The 12,726-nt window shown below is 50.6% G+C and overlaps 1 protein-coding gene across 2 annotated transcripts; it reads left to right on the top strand.

Moving 5' to 3' along the window:
* On the top strand, window positions 1-12,266 carry ENO1 (enolase 1). 2 transcript variants are annotated; one of them, XM_021537776.3, is made up of 12 exons: window positions 1-155; window positions 3,425-3,518; window positions 4,820-4,915; window positions 7,072-7,130; window positions 7,752-7,821; window positions 7,996-8,129; window positions 8,279-8,501; window positions 10,012-10,209; window positions 10,445-10,646; window positions 10,789-10,897; window positions 11,303-11,361; window positions 11,799-12,266. In XM_021537776.3, exons 1-12 carry the CDS (start codon window positions 24-26, stop codon window positions 11,866-11,868), a joined length of 1,446 nt encoding a protein of 481 aa, XP_021393451.2. In that variant the 5' UTR covers window positions 1-23; the 3' UTR covers window positions 11,869-12,266. The 2 variants fall into 2 exon arrangements, with proteins under 2 accessions (XP_021393451.2, XP_085414787.1); XM_085558661.1 differs by lacking the exon at window positions 7,072-7,130 and adding an exon at window positions 6,749-6,807.
* Window positions 12,267-12,726: the final 460 nt, after the last annotated feature.

Genomic DNA, 12,726 nt, shown 5'->3' with positions numbered 1-12,726 from the left:
GCGGCGGGGGACGGCGCTGGCCAATGGGCGCGGCCGCGGGGCGGGCCCTGCGCGCGAGGCCGGCTATAGGCGGGTGCGCGCGGGGCCGTTGGGTCTCAGTCGGAGCCGGGGCGGCGACAGCGGCGGGGCTGCGGAGCGGGGCTGCCGGCACAGCGGTGAGTGCGGCGGCTCGCCCCGCGGGCCCGGAGGCCGCGCTTCCCTTCTCCGGAGAGGGAATCCGCTCCCCTCGGAGCGGCCGCGGAGCCCCGGCCGGGCCGAGGCTCGGTGGTCCCCGGGGGTGCAGGCTGCTGTGTGGCCCTGCAGCGCCGGCGGGGCAGGGAGGGCCTGCGGCGGCCTGAGCCCCGGCGGTGTGCGGGGGTGGGGGTTAAAAGCGGGGGGGATGTGGTGGGTCAAGGCGGGGGCAGAATCAGGGGGATGCGGTGGGTCAAGGCATCCTCAAAGACAGCGTTTAACCTCTTTCTTTTAATCATTAACAGTCGCTCTCGGATTGCGTGTGGTGATTTGGACCTTCCCCTCTTTAGTAGATGTCCTTTAGCTTCCCATCTCAAATATTTAACGTTTGCTAGCATCTGTGCCCGAGGTCTCTTAGCGGGTATTTAAGTGCTGGTTACCCCAGGGCAGCGTTGGTGGGGAGCAGCAGCTGGATGTGCAGGTGTGGATAAAGAGCTGCCTGTTAACCATCTTGCCTCGTGCAGGGCTGCCAGAGAGGACCCTGGGCTTTCTCCTGCTCCGTTACTTGCCTGCTGAGTCACAGGGTAGGGCCGTGGCTGTCTGAGCCGGCAGGAAGTACTGAAGTTTGTCATCCAAGCCCACAGGCTGAGCCAACGCACTTTCAGGCCTCCATCTTACTAAACGCAGAGAGAGAAAGTGGTTGAACGTGTCTGCATCCTTCAGAACCCGTTGGATCATGTTGTAGAGGTGGATTAATGCCCCGTGGAGTGCAGAGGAGCAGGGTTGGAATGTGCACATTTGTCCAGTTTCAGGGAGAGCTTTGGCAGGGGAATTAATACGTTGGGATCTGATAGAGTGCACTCAAAGGTCTCAGCTTTTTTCAGAGCACTGGTGGTATGAGAGTTACGGTCATAAGGACCTTTAAGTGTCAAGAGAGGCTTCCACTGATAAATGTGGCATGCCTGTAATAAGACACTCACTAGGGCAGTTATTTCTATGGCTAAACTTTAGTGTTGCTTTTTAAATCTCCATTCAGATGCTTGCAGTGCTCAGCCTTAACCCTGTATTGATTTTAGAGAAGTGTGGCTGCAAGATAGCTCACAAGGACAGGTTTTGGTAGTAGGGTTGCCTATACAACATCTTTGGAAATAATTTTCAATTGGAGTGATCTCTAGTTGAGAGTACTGCATTCCCTGTGCAGGGTCAGATGAGGAATACATGGTGATTTCTTAGACTTGAGCTGGTAGGAAGAAGGTCCTGAAAGCTGGCAGGGGTTGTAGGTGCTCCTGGGCAGGCCAGGCCAGGAAAGCTGGAGTGTGTGGCTTCCCCTGAAGGGAGACAGTGACCTTGTCAGCAGATTATGCTGCAGGAAAAGGTTTAAGGCAGCGTGCTCGTTAAATACCACCGGGCTGTTTGCGTGTTTGGCACAGGACAAAGGTCTGAGCAGACAGTACTGCTGTCCTCTCTGCCTTCAGTCAGCATTTCTGTGGTTAAACCTGTGCACACACGGGCTGACCCTTGTGTTCTGGATGAGTTGACTGATTTGATTGAGGCAGAATATATCGTGGTGAGCTAAACAGCATCAGTTTTACCCTATAGCTCAAAGGGAGAATTGTTTATTGAATGCAGAAGTGGAGAGTTTGCATAAGGAGCATCATGGATTTCTAGGGTAATGCAGTGCTGTGAAATGCCTCTTTCTGCAGGGAAGGGAGGGACTTGTGGTCCTTTGTCAGGGATGGAGTAATGTCTGACCTGGCAGGCATTCCCAGTGGAAGTTCTTGCAGTGTGTGCTCCTGAAGTGCCTCCTTCATGAAGGTCAACAAACAGCTGTAGCACTGCACTGAGAGGTCCTGGAAACTGGCTGTGCTTTCAAAGAATGAGCCACCTCAAATTCTGTAGCAAAGCCAAGGTTCTAAAAATGAAAGTAAGGTTTAGCAGGTGATAAACTCCGAAAGCCTTTTTGGATAAGTGGGCATTCTTCCTGTTAGCCATTGCTCAGTGCATCTGCAGAGAGCTAAGTGTGGGTGGGACTGATAAGCAGAGACTTGCAGGGATTTATTTCTAGCTTGTGTGTTCACTGACTGAAGCTAGGTAGTGGCAGCATGAAGGTCAGCTTGAAGAAGCTGTCTTGTTTCATATTTTAGTCAGATCATGTGTCAGTGTGGGGGTCTGACTGAAATCTTAGACAGCACGCAGGGGCAGGACAGCTGGAAGGGACAGGGAAAGCCAAAAGGGGGGAAGCAAAGGTTGCCTGTGCTTTTGACCTGGGGAGGGCAGAGTTTGCTGTGGGGGAGGAACAAGAGTGTGCAACTACCCCCTCACAGACTGTGAACCAGCAGCAGCATTTCTAAGGTCATGTTTTTTTAACTTTGCAGTAACTGTGGAAGGATTCATGACCATTTCTGTAAACAGGGTTGCCACCCACATTGGCTTGCCAAGAAACCAGCTTCCAGATAGTTGTGCTTCTGAGGCTGAGCTTTCTTCTGTGCAGATGGGCTGGGTTTGGTGCCAGTCGATGGCTTACAGGCATGTGTATGACTTGATTTTTAAAATGTGCCTGGGCTTACATAAGAATTCCCTGGCTGCACTTTTCTGAAGTGGATAAATGTAAGAAGGGAAAAAAGAAGTATCCAAAAGACTAGGGGGATTTTTTTTTCCTTTTAAGATAAAAAGTTAAGAGGAAAAAATATTCCTGTAAATGCTCAACAGGGTGTAACTATTAATGCAAGTTTTTAATGAGCTGTGGCTGCTTCTCTTTGGTCATTGGTTCCGTTTGGCTCTGAGCAGGTGCTGTGCATACTAAGAGCACTCTGCATGCTGAGAGCTATTGCACTCTGGTCTCTTAGCAAAAAGAACTCTTGACAGATAGCAGAGTTGCTGTTTTGGGAGCTCTTTGCTGCTCTGACGTGGTGAGGTTCCTTTAGATTTGTCATCTGCTCCTGCAGCTGTGTCTGGGGTCTGATGATACTGCAGTTCAGGTCATTTGGAAACATCAAGAGATTGTCCCTTGCACATAAGGAAGTGATTTTTTTTTTTAAATAATAAAAGTCATGGGACACTGGAAGAGTTTGCCCAGAGAAGCTGTGGCTGCCCCATCCCTGAGAATGTTCCAGGCCAGGCTGCATGAGGCTCATCCAGCAGCCTGGTCTGGTGGAAAGTGTCACTGCTCATGGCAGGGTGTGGGATGGGTTGAGCTTTGTGGTCCCTTCCAACTCAAACTATTCAATGACTAATTCTAAGCTCCTTTTTTCAGGTACTAAAGATGTCTATCACCAAGATCCATGCCCGTGAAATCTTTGACTCCCGTGGCAACCCCACTGTTGAGGTAGACCTCTACACCAACAAAGGTGAGTCCTCAGCTGCAGCTGTTCATCCCTGGCTTAGAGCTGATAGAACCCCAGGCAGGCAGAAGCATAGAACCTGTCCTGTTCTAGCAGTGGAAGTGTGCTGACTTCTTCCTCCACACATAAAACTTGTTGGAACTTGCTGTGAGTCTTGCAGAAAAAGCCTCTGCCTCGTTCTGTTGGATGAGTTTGCCGAGCTCGAGTTCCTGGCATGGACAGTGCAGGGTTTTTTGGAGGGTGCTGCTTCTTACAGCCTAAACTGTGGGAGAGCTGTTCCAAACCTGCCCTCCTTCCCTTGCCCCAGCATAAACTGGGATAGCACCTGGAAGCTCTGTTCTGGAGCAGCTGCTCATGGCCCTGGTTGTCAGTGCTCCCCACGATATGAGTACACTTGCAGTTTAATTCTTAATTTGTCTGCAGTGGCTTTCTCTAATGACAGAGTTTGCTGCTGCACAGTTGAATTTTTGGTAATGGTTTCTCCTCTGCCTAAGTACTCAGGCATGACTAAAGAACTTGTCTAATTGGGCTTTCACATGTAACATCTTATATTTTTAATTACTGTAGGACTTTCCCTTGGTTTGTTAGTTGTTCATCCCACATCTGATGGGATCTGACAAAAGCATTGTGCAACCTCATACCAATGTGATTTGGTGGAATGAGCAAACACAATGGCTGTAATACACTGACTAAAGAGCTGATCTTTCTGCCTCAAAAGATTAATACAGTCATTTAATGAGACTGCCTCCGCTAAGCTCTTTGATTTAGTGGGATAAGGGAAAGACTGGAGGTTGAAGTTGGCATCCTGAACCCCAGAGCAGGCTCCAGTGTGCAAATTTGCTCCAAGTTCAGCATCCTTGGCTGAAGGAATGGGCTGGCTGGGTGGCTCTGCTGTTGTCAGAAGAGCTCAGGACTCCTGTTAGCAAAATAGGTCTCCTAATTGTCCCTTTTCTGCCATATCCTAGAAGAACTTAGGAGCTTGCCTTGCCTGAGCTCAAAGGCAGATGCAGTGAATTCAGCTATCCTTTCTGGAAGGGGGATGGATGCCTTCCTTAACTCTTGAAATGCATAGTGGAGGAGGAGTCAGGTTGCTGTTGATCAGCGTGAGGGAGTTGCTGATAAATTGGTGATGCTGTAAATGAGCAGAAAGCCCTTGTGGGATCAGTGTGTATGTGAGCAGAGGTGTGGTTTGGAGACTCCCTCTCGCAGCTGCAGGGCTGGAAGTGTGTGACAGGCTGGGATGGTGTCTGGCTGGGGATGTTTAGTGGTTCGAGTGTGCCAAGGTGTTTTTTTCCTGTTGTGAACAGGTCTGTTCAGAGCTGCTGTTCCCAGTGGTGCCTCAACTGGAATCTATGAGGCCCTGGAGCTCCGTGACAATGACAAGACACGCTACATGGGCAAAGGTAAAGCTGGTCCCTGTCACTGCTGGGCTCCTGTCCTGCTGTTTGTGCTGGCAGCTGGGCAGAGGGGACAGGCAGGGAGTGGCAGCAGCGTGGGCTGTGAGCTGGCCACAGGCAGAGCAGAGTGGCTGGGTTGCTTTCCTGGCCATAACCTGGAGGGTGGCTGCCTCCAGCAGTGCAGCTGCATCGTGCTGCAGGGCAGGGCAGCTGCACGGGTGGGTGTGTGGAGCTGGGCACGCCCAGCCGGGTGATAATGTCTGGTACAGTGTGTCCAGCTGTACTTTGTTACCCCCTCCTCTTGCACTGTGTGTGGAAGCGTGGCAGAGTGCTTTGCCAGTGCTGTAAGGGCATCTAAACTGCCAGCTCCAACAGCCTCAGTCATCCTGCAGTTAGTCACAAGGTCTTTTCATAGCCCGAATTTTCCCAGAGCCCTTAAATCTCTCAGCTCTGAGACTGCAGACTCCTTAGATCCCAGCTTGTTAAATCCTGAACCTGGGGTTTCATGCCAGCTCTGTCCACTGTGGATGTGCAGCTCTGCACTGCTAGTCCTGGAAGGTGCCTCTATTTCAGACCTCACAGTAGCTTCAGTCACTCTGGCTTTTTGTCTGCCATTACAGGTAGCCAGGATACTTAAGTTTGTGTTGGTGGTGTAATATTTTACTTGTCTGGAGACTGGCTGTGGATTCTGAAAAGAACTAAACCCAGCAGTCACCAGGCTGGCTTGGGAACAAGTATGGGTGAGAAGGAATAGCTGCAAACAAGATGTCATTACCTAATAAACATCCCAGTAGTACTTCTTGTGATTATTCTGAGAGCTTGGACAGTCAGGGCTTCTTCTTAACTTGCTGCTCTAAAAGCACTGCAGATGCCTCTGAAGTGTGAGCAATCATCTTGACTTCTGGCTGGAAGAGAGAATTATTTTTGAACTTCCCTGCCAGGCAGGTGAAAAGAAGCTGAAATATTTTTTGCCTATTAGGAAAGAGCAATTAAAGTGGATAACTAAATTGAACTTGGAGAGCCTTGTCTTAGGAGATTCATGGCTGTTAATACCTTAACAGAGAATAAATGCCTGGATGACTGAATGTCCCAAAAAACCTGAGGCTCTTAATGCTCTTTACCCAGGGCACTTTTTCTTGCAAAGAGTAAATGTGTATTTACCCCTCTGTGCTAAATGTGTGTGCTTAGACCTGTTAAGTCTGATCCTATGGACAGTTCTTAATGACATTTAATTACACTGTAGTTAACAGGCTGTGGCTGAAGGGCTTTGTCAGCTGGGAAATAACATGAGTTATGAAAAAATAATCATCAAATGGAAGAGTTGCAGATAGCTGTTAGGCCTTTTGTAATAGAGGTCTGCAGACTTGGACCACTTGGAAAAGCAATTAGTATTGTTTAGGATGCAGTCAAATAGCATTCATCATTCTGAAGCTTAGGTTTTTGGAAGTCTTCAAACACTGCACAGTAAATAAAGTGATGCTACAGCAGTGTTACAAAATAGTGAACCTGTAACAGGTAGTGAAGTGCCTGAGCTGTTGCATGAGTAACTTCTAGAGAAACCTTTTCCCTCCCCTCACTCCTGGGTTCTCTGAGTTGGCAGGGGAGCCCATCCTAAAACCTTCCTGAAAAGCTGTGGTTCAGGCCCTTGAGGTTTGTGATGGCAGAGTTGGAGAGCTGGGTGGAGAGCCCACACAGAGCCTTGCACAGCTTCCTCTGCTCTTTGAGCCCTTTGTCTCTAGTGCTCAGTGCCAGCCTGGTGCCTCTGTGTCCTCTGCTGCATTCCTGTGGGGTTGGCTGCGAGTTGTCACCTGCGCCTTGACTCCATTTTGCTTCTGTCAGGTGTCTCCAGAGCTGTTAAATATGTTAACGAGTTCCTGGCCACGGCCCTGTGCACACAGGTAATGGATGTGCAGCCCTGGCACTCGGATGAGTCTCTCCAGTGCATGGCCTGGCAGACTAACCTGGCATTCCTGGACCAGTCCTAGCCAATGCATCCTTCATGTGCCTCCCAGTCCAGCCAGGGGCCTCTGTGTTCTCACCTGGCCATGGGCTCAGCTTGGACTGGGGCTGGGGTAGCATGAGGTGGTTTTCCTGGATGTTCCCCTACTAATCCCTGCATAACCTGTGTGTTGACCTGTGTCTGATTTGCTTGTTCCTTCCAGGTGTCTCAAAAGCTGTTGAGCACGTCAATAAAACGATTGCACCTGCACTGATTAGCAAGGTAGGAGCAATCTGTCTTCTCTTAACATCTCCTACAGCCAGGCAGTGTCCAAACCATCCTCTGGTGGGGTGTCACCTGGGGGGTGTAAGCCTGTGTGTTGGAGTGCATGTGAACAAACTGACCACAGCAATGGTTTTACTTAATTTACTTAATGAGTGCACATCTAACATGTAATGAAGCCTTCTCCAGCAACCTGGTGTTGTAGTGTGCAGAAACTCTTCATCCCCTGGGAGCTGCAGTGGTGCAGCTAGGATACAAGCTGATTTATGCTTCGAAGAGTGGCTGAATGAGAGGAGGGGCTAGGTTTTATCCAAACAGGGTGACTTGAAGAGAGTCTGAGAGGATCTAGAAAAGTCTGCTTGAATGAGATTCCTTTGTGCTTTGTGGGCACCAAGCCTGGCCTACAAAGACTGGTGCAGACCTAAGTGATGGCACACCCAGCTCAGCTGTCAGCCCCGGGCTGCTGCTGTGTGATAGTGACAGGAATTGGTCTGCTCAGCTCTTGATGGCTGCCCTTGAGCAAGTGTTGGTGCCTGCCAGGGGTGTCAGTGCCATGGTGGGTGGGTGAGGGTTTGTGGGCCTGTGCTTGGTGTCAAACATTTTGTTTGCTTCCCTCTGCAGAATGTGAACGTGGTGGAACAAGAAAAGATTGACAAGCTGATGCTGGAAATGGATGGGACAGAGAACAAATGTGAGTGGGCTTTGTGTTGCACTGAGGGATGAAAAGATAAAGATGGGTCAATAGAATTCTATTTACCAGAACCAATAGCCAGTGCATGGCCATGTGCTGTGCACTGCCATAATTCAAACCTTGTGAGTCTCTTTTTATAAAGACACTTCTCTAATCAATTTCTTCCCATTTCAGCCAAATTTGGTGCTAATGCCATCCTGGGTGTGTCTCTGGCTGTGTGCAAAGCTGGTGCTGCTGAGAAGGGTGTTCCCCTGTACCGACACATCGCTGACCTTGCTGGAAATCCAGAGGTCATTCTCCCAGTTCCCGTAAGTGCCTGGGTGGGGCAGGCTAGGCCTTGGTTTGACTTTAGCCTGGTGCTCTTGGATCAGGCTCTGGAGTACAAGGAGTGTGATGTAAGGGCTGTGACCACGTTCCCCTGACATGTTCCAACCTGGCTTTTCCTGGTTCCTCCAAGGCTTTCAACGTCATCAACGGGGGCTCCCACGCTGGCAACAAGCTGGCCATGCAGGAGTTCATGATCCTGCCCGTGGGGGCAGAGAGCTTCAAGGACGCCATGCGTGTCGGGGCAGAGGTCTACCACAACCTCAAGAACGTCATCAAGGAAAAGTATGGCAAGGATGCCACCAACGTGGGGGATGAGGGTGGCTTTGCCCCCAACATCCTGGAAAACAAAGAAGGTGAGAATGAGCCAAGTGTGGGAGGAGATGGAACTGATAGCTGGAGAATGAACTGATGACAAGCAGGATCAATGGGATCAAAGGTGTAGAACTTCCTGCTTTGTCTTTACTGTTTCTTACCCTGGCAGACATCCCAAGATGCTCTACTGATGTGGTCAGGTATTCCCTTGGACATCAGTTTATGCAGTTGGACAGGATGGTTTTTACTTCAGTGCTTCATTACTCTCATTCCTGTAGCAGCTTAAGGAAACCTTGTGCCCTTCTAGTTGAAAAGTGATGTGGGAACTTCTGTGCACTGCAGGTGTTCCAGAAGTCAATAGTCAGAGATCAGTGGAGTTGTTTTTCTGCAGACAAAGAGGGAAAACAGCTTGTGCTCTGCCTGGTTGTGTGTGGAAGGGCACGAAGGCTTGCCTGGGAAGCTGAGGCACTTGCTGCTTCCATGGCCAAACAGTTCTGTTCAGGAGCCTGTGGGAGAGGCAATTTGTCTGTGGGAAGCAAAATATCTGTTCCTACAAAAACTGTACCAGAGGAGCTTTCTCTGCCTCTCCAGAAAAGGAGCTGCTCACAAGGCAGTAGAACAGGAGCTCGGCTCAGTTGATTTTTACTTTACAGCTGTTGGTTGTTATTGTGGAAGGGACTGGTGACCTGCACTGCTTTTTTTGAGTATACTGAGATAACACCAGCAGTTGTGTCCTTTGAGTCCCAGTGTCACATGCAGCTTTGCTGGGTCTGTACCCTTGCAGACATCAGTGAAGATGACCTTGAATGACAATTACATTCCAAGGAATTTTTGTTGCTGGCAGCAGCTGCTTTTGCAGTTTGTGCTACATTAGCATGTGTTTTGTAAAAACACAACCAAACCCACACAAAAAGAACCCAAACAAAAAGCCAACCCAACAACAAAAGAAAACACTTGATCTGAGCTTCCTGCTGCAAACAGAGCCCAGCTGATCTCAGTTGTTCCCCTGCAACTTGGGGTTGCTAGGACTCTGCCAAAAAGTAGCATGGTGGGCAGTATCCAGAGATCTCTGCTGAGTGGTTCTGTCCCTCTTGTGCAGGTGGAGAACAGGTAGATGCCAGGAGGGGTCTCCTCCTGGAGGCAGGCTCTGTCTCCCTGCTGTTGGGGTTTGGATGCTCACACTTCCATGGTCAGCACCTGCTCTGGAGCTAAAAGGGATTAGAGTGCAGGCCCTGCTTCTGCCCACATGCATAAAGTTGAAAGAGGATGTGGTATCATCTAGTATTAAGCTTTCTGGGCTGACATGTAGTCCTGCCTGAAGAGATTAGGAATCCCATAATGGTGTCTCAAGGGTATTACAAGCTAAAAGCAGTATTAAAGTAATATCTTGTTCCAGTCAGTTGAGAAGTGGGAGAGTTTAAGAACCTTTTCCTTTGGGCTTTCTGAAGGGGTGAGGGAGATTGTTTGCCAAGTGAACATGCTGCTGTTGGGCAGTGAGGGCACTGGGGCCAGGATGCCTGCAGGTACCAGCAGCACCTGTGTGTGTTGCAGCTCTGGAGCTGCTGAAGACGGCCATCGCCAAGGCTGGCTACACTGACAAGGTGGTCATCGGCATGGACGTGGCTGCCTCCGAGTTCTACCGAGATGGCAAGTACGACCTGGACTTCAAATCCCCCGATGATCCCAGCAGATACATCTCTCCTGACCAGCTGGCTGACCTGTACAAGGGCTTTGTCAAGAACTACCCTGGTAAGTTGCTCGTCGGTGAGAAACACGGTGGTGAATCAGGTTGATTGCTGAAGGAGGGAGCTGGTGTGCAGCCCCTCTTACAGGAGAGATGGAGAGCTCCTGCTTTACTCAGCCTCTCAGGCTCTCAGCAGTGTTCTGGGAAGTGGGTAGCACTTGTCTGCAGCACTTTGGTACCACTCATCCAAAACAGACCTCCGTGCTGGCATTGTCCTAAAGCTGCTGTGTCCCTCCACAGTGGTGTCCATTGAAGACCCCTTTGACCAGGATGACTGGGGTGCCTGGAAGAAGTTCACTGGCAGCGTCAACATCCAGGTGGTTGGTGATGATCTGACTGTGACCAACCCGAAGAGAATTGCCAAGGCTGTGGAGGAGAAGGCCTGCAACTGCCTCCTCCTCAAGGTCAACCAGATTGGCTCAGTGACAGAATCCCTGCAGGCGTAAGTTCTGCCCTCTGGGCCGGGCCAGGGTGGGGCTGGTTTTAACTGGGGAGATGGATGTACAGAGCAGAGTCCTGTGCTGCTCCTTGGCAGTGTCACTGGATCAAAGGACGTGGTGTGAGCTGCTTTTGATCTCTTGCAGCTGCAAGCTGGCCCAGTCCAATGGCTGGGGTGTGATGGTGAGCCACCGCTCTGGAGAGACAGAGGACACCTTCATTGCTGACCTGGTAGTGGGTCTCTGCACTGGCCAGGTTGGTATCTGCAGCTGCTGCAGTTTGGCTGTTTGCTTCCCAGGATAATTTGGGGGTGAAGCCAAAGCCATGGTACACTGCACTGCCTCCAGGGGTGCAGGTTTGCTGTGTCTGTTTGCTGGGAGCTGATTTGTTAATGGAGTGTGACAAGGGAACACTTTATCTTTTGCAAACTCACCTTTAACCAGCAGTGTCAAAGGTCTTGGCTCCAGTGGCTGTACTGGGGTTTCCTGGTCCTGCAGCTGATAGCAAATGCACAACCTCTATTGCTCCCAGGACCTGTTGTGTTTGCATGTGTAGATACTGAGCCTGATGCCCAAGCAGAGCTTGTGATGATGCTCATTACTCTGAGCAAGTTTTGTGTTGGCAGTTGGAGTTCTTCACTAACTTTGTGATTTCCCCCAGATCAAAACCGGTGCCCCGTGCCGATCTGAGCGTCTGGCCAAGTACAACCAGCTGCTGAGGTGAGCCTGGGGCTGGGAAAGGGCATTCTTTCATTCTGCTGCTGCTCTGGGGCACAGCTTGGCCTTTGCCCCTCAGAAACACCTGCAGTGCAGCACGTGCCAGAGGTGCTGGTGGCTGCAGGTGCCTGTAGGCTGAGGAGGAGCCGGGTGGGCGAGGTCCAGAACACATCACACTGAGCATCCTGTGAGCTGGGCTGAGACGCTGCCCTCTGCACGAGGCAGTTCTCTTGGCAGGCATCTCAGATGTTTGGGTTGTGTCAGGTGTGTGGCACTGCCCTGCTGTGCAGGGCCTTGCTGGGAGCTGCCTTGGCAGTGTAGGACCTCCAGGAGCAGGTGGGTTTCAGTGCCACGTGGGCCAGGTGTTGAGTGTGAGGACTGTGCTAGTGCAAGGGTTCTCTGCTGGCTGCTGACACCCAGTGCTCTCTGTCCTTCATCAGAATTGAGGAGGAGCTCGGCAGCAAGGCTCGCTTTGCTGGGAGGAACTTCAGGAACCCTCGTGTCAACTAAGTGTGGAAGAGTCCCCTCTGTTCTGATTCGGCACTAGATATTTTGACTTAGATCACAATTACCTGTACTAGAAAGATAAGGGCAGCTGAAGGAAAAGACCAGTCTGCAGGTCCTCTTATCCTCTAGATGATCCCTTCACCCAGTGTTTTCACCAGCTCTGGTCTGTTAATTGTAATGCTCTGCTGCTTCTGTAGAACAGTCCCTGGGGGTGTTCTGTGTGTTTAACACCCTCAGGGGTCATGACATTGTGATTCTGGGCCTAAACACTTTAGTTCCCTTCTCTGCCTGTCTCATCTTCAACGTTTGGAGCAGTGTGATTTGCAGTGCAGCAAGAGGTACCTGCAGACAGAGACAGTAGTGTTTTTACATGTGATAAATAAAAGCATCAAACAACCCAACGATGTGTGGCTTGGAAGTATTTGGAGGAGTCCCGGAGCAAAGATTCCCACCTTTGCATCATGGAGTCACGGAGTGGTTTCTGTTGGAAGGGACCTTAGGGCTCATCAAAGTTTTTGGGCTGTCTCTGTCCCCAGAGTGGTTCTGTTACTGTGTGGGTACTTTGAGGGAGCTGAGTTGTGACCTCAGCCCATTCCCAGACAGGAAAAAAACAAATTACGACACAAGTGAGCGAGAGGATGTCTAGGCCAGTTCTTGCTGCCTTTTTCCGCAGTGGCAGATTAGTAAGATCATTAATGTCATTAATTTCCGATCTGCTAATGACTCCTCCGGAGCCGCTGCCCTGCGGCCGGGCTGTGCCCAGCGCTGCCCCCCGGTGGGCGCGGCAGGTACTGCAGCGCATGGCGCGGACCGGGGCTGTGCGCGAACGTGAAACCCTCTCGGTGATCCGGGATTTTACAG

This window comes from Lonchura striata, chromosome 21, assembly GCF_050655825.1.
Source record: "Lonchura striata isolate lonStrDom1 chromosome 21, ASM5065582v1, whole genome shotgun sequence".
Taxonomy (NCBI): Eukaryota; Metazoa; Chordata; class Aves; order Passeriformes; family Estrildidae; genus Lonchura; species Lonchura striata.
This window is presented reverse-complemented; position numbering and strand designations above follow the sequence as displayed.

Coding starts and splice junctions, on each gene's coding strand:
- ENO1 (XM_021537776.3), top strand. CDS start 24: ATGGGCGCGGCCGCGGGGCGGGCCCTGCGCGCGAGGCCGGCTATAGGC. Junction 7,131..7,751: donor CACCTGCACTGATTAGCAAG/GTAGGAGCAATC, acceptor TTCCCTCTGCAG/AATGTGAACGTGGTGGAACA. Junction 11,362..11,798: donor AAGTACAACCAGCTGCTGAG/GTGAGCCTGGGG, acceptor GTCCTTCATCAG/AATTGAGGAGGAGCTCGGCA.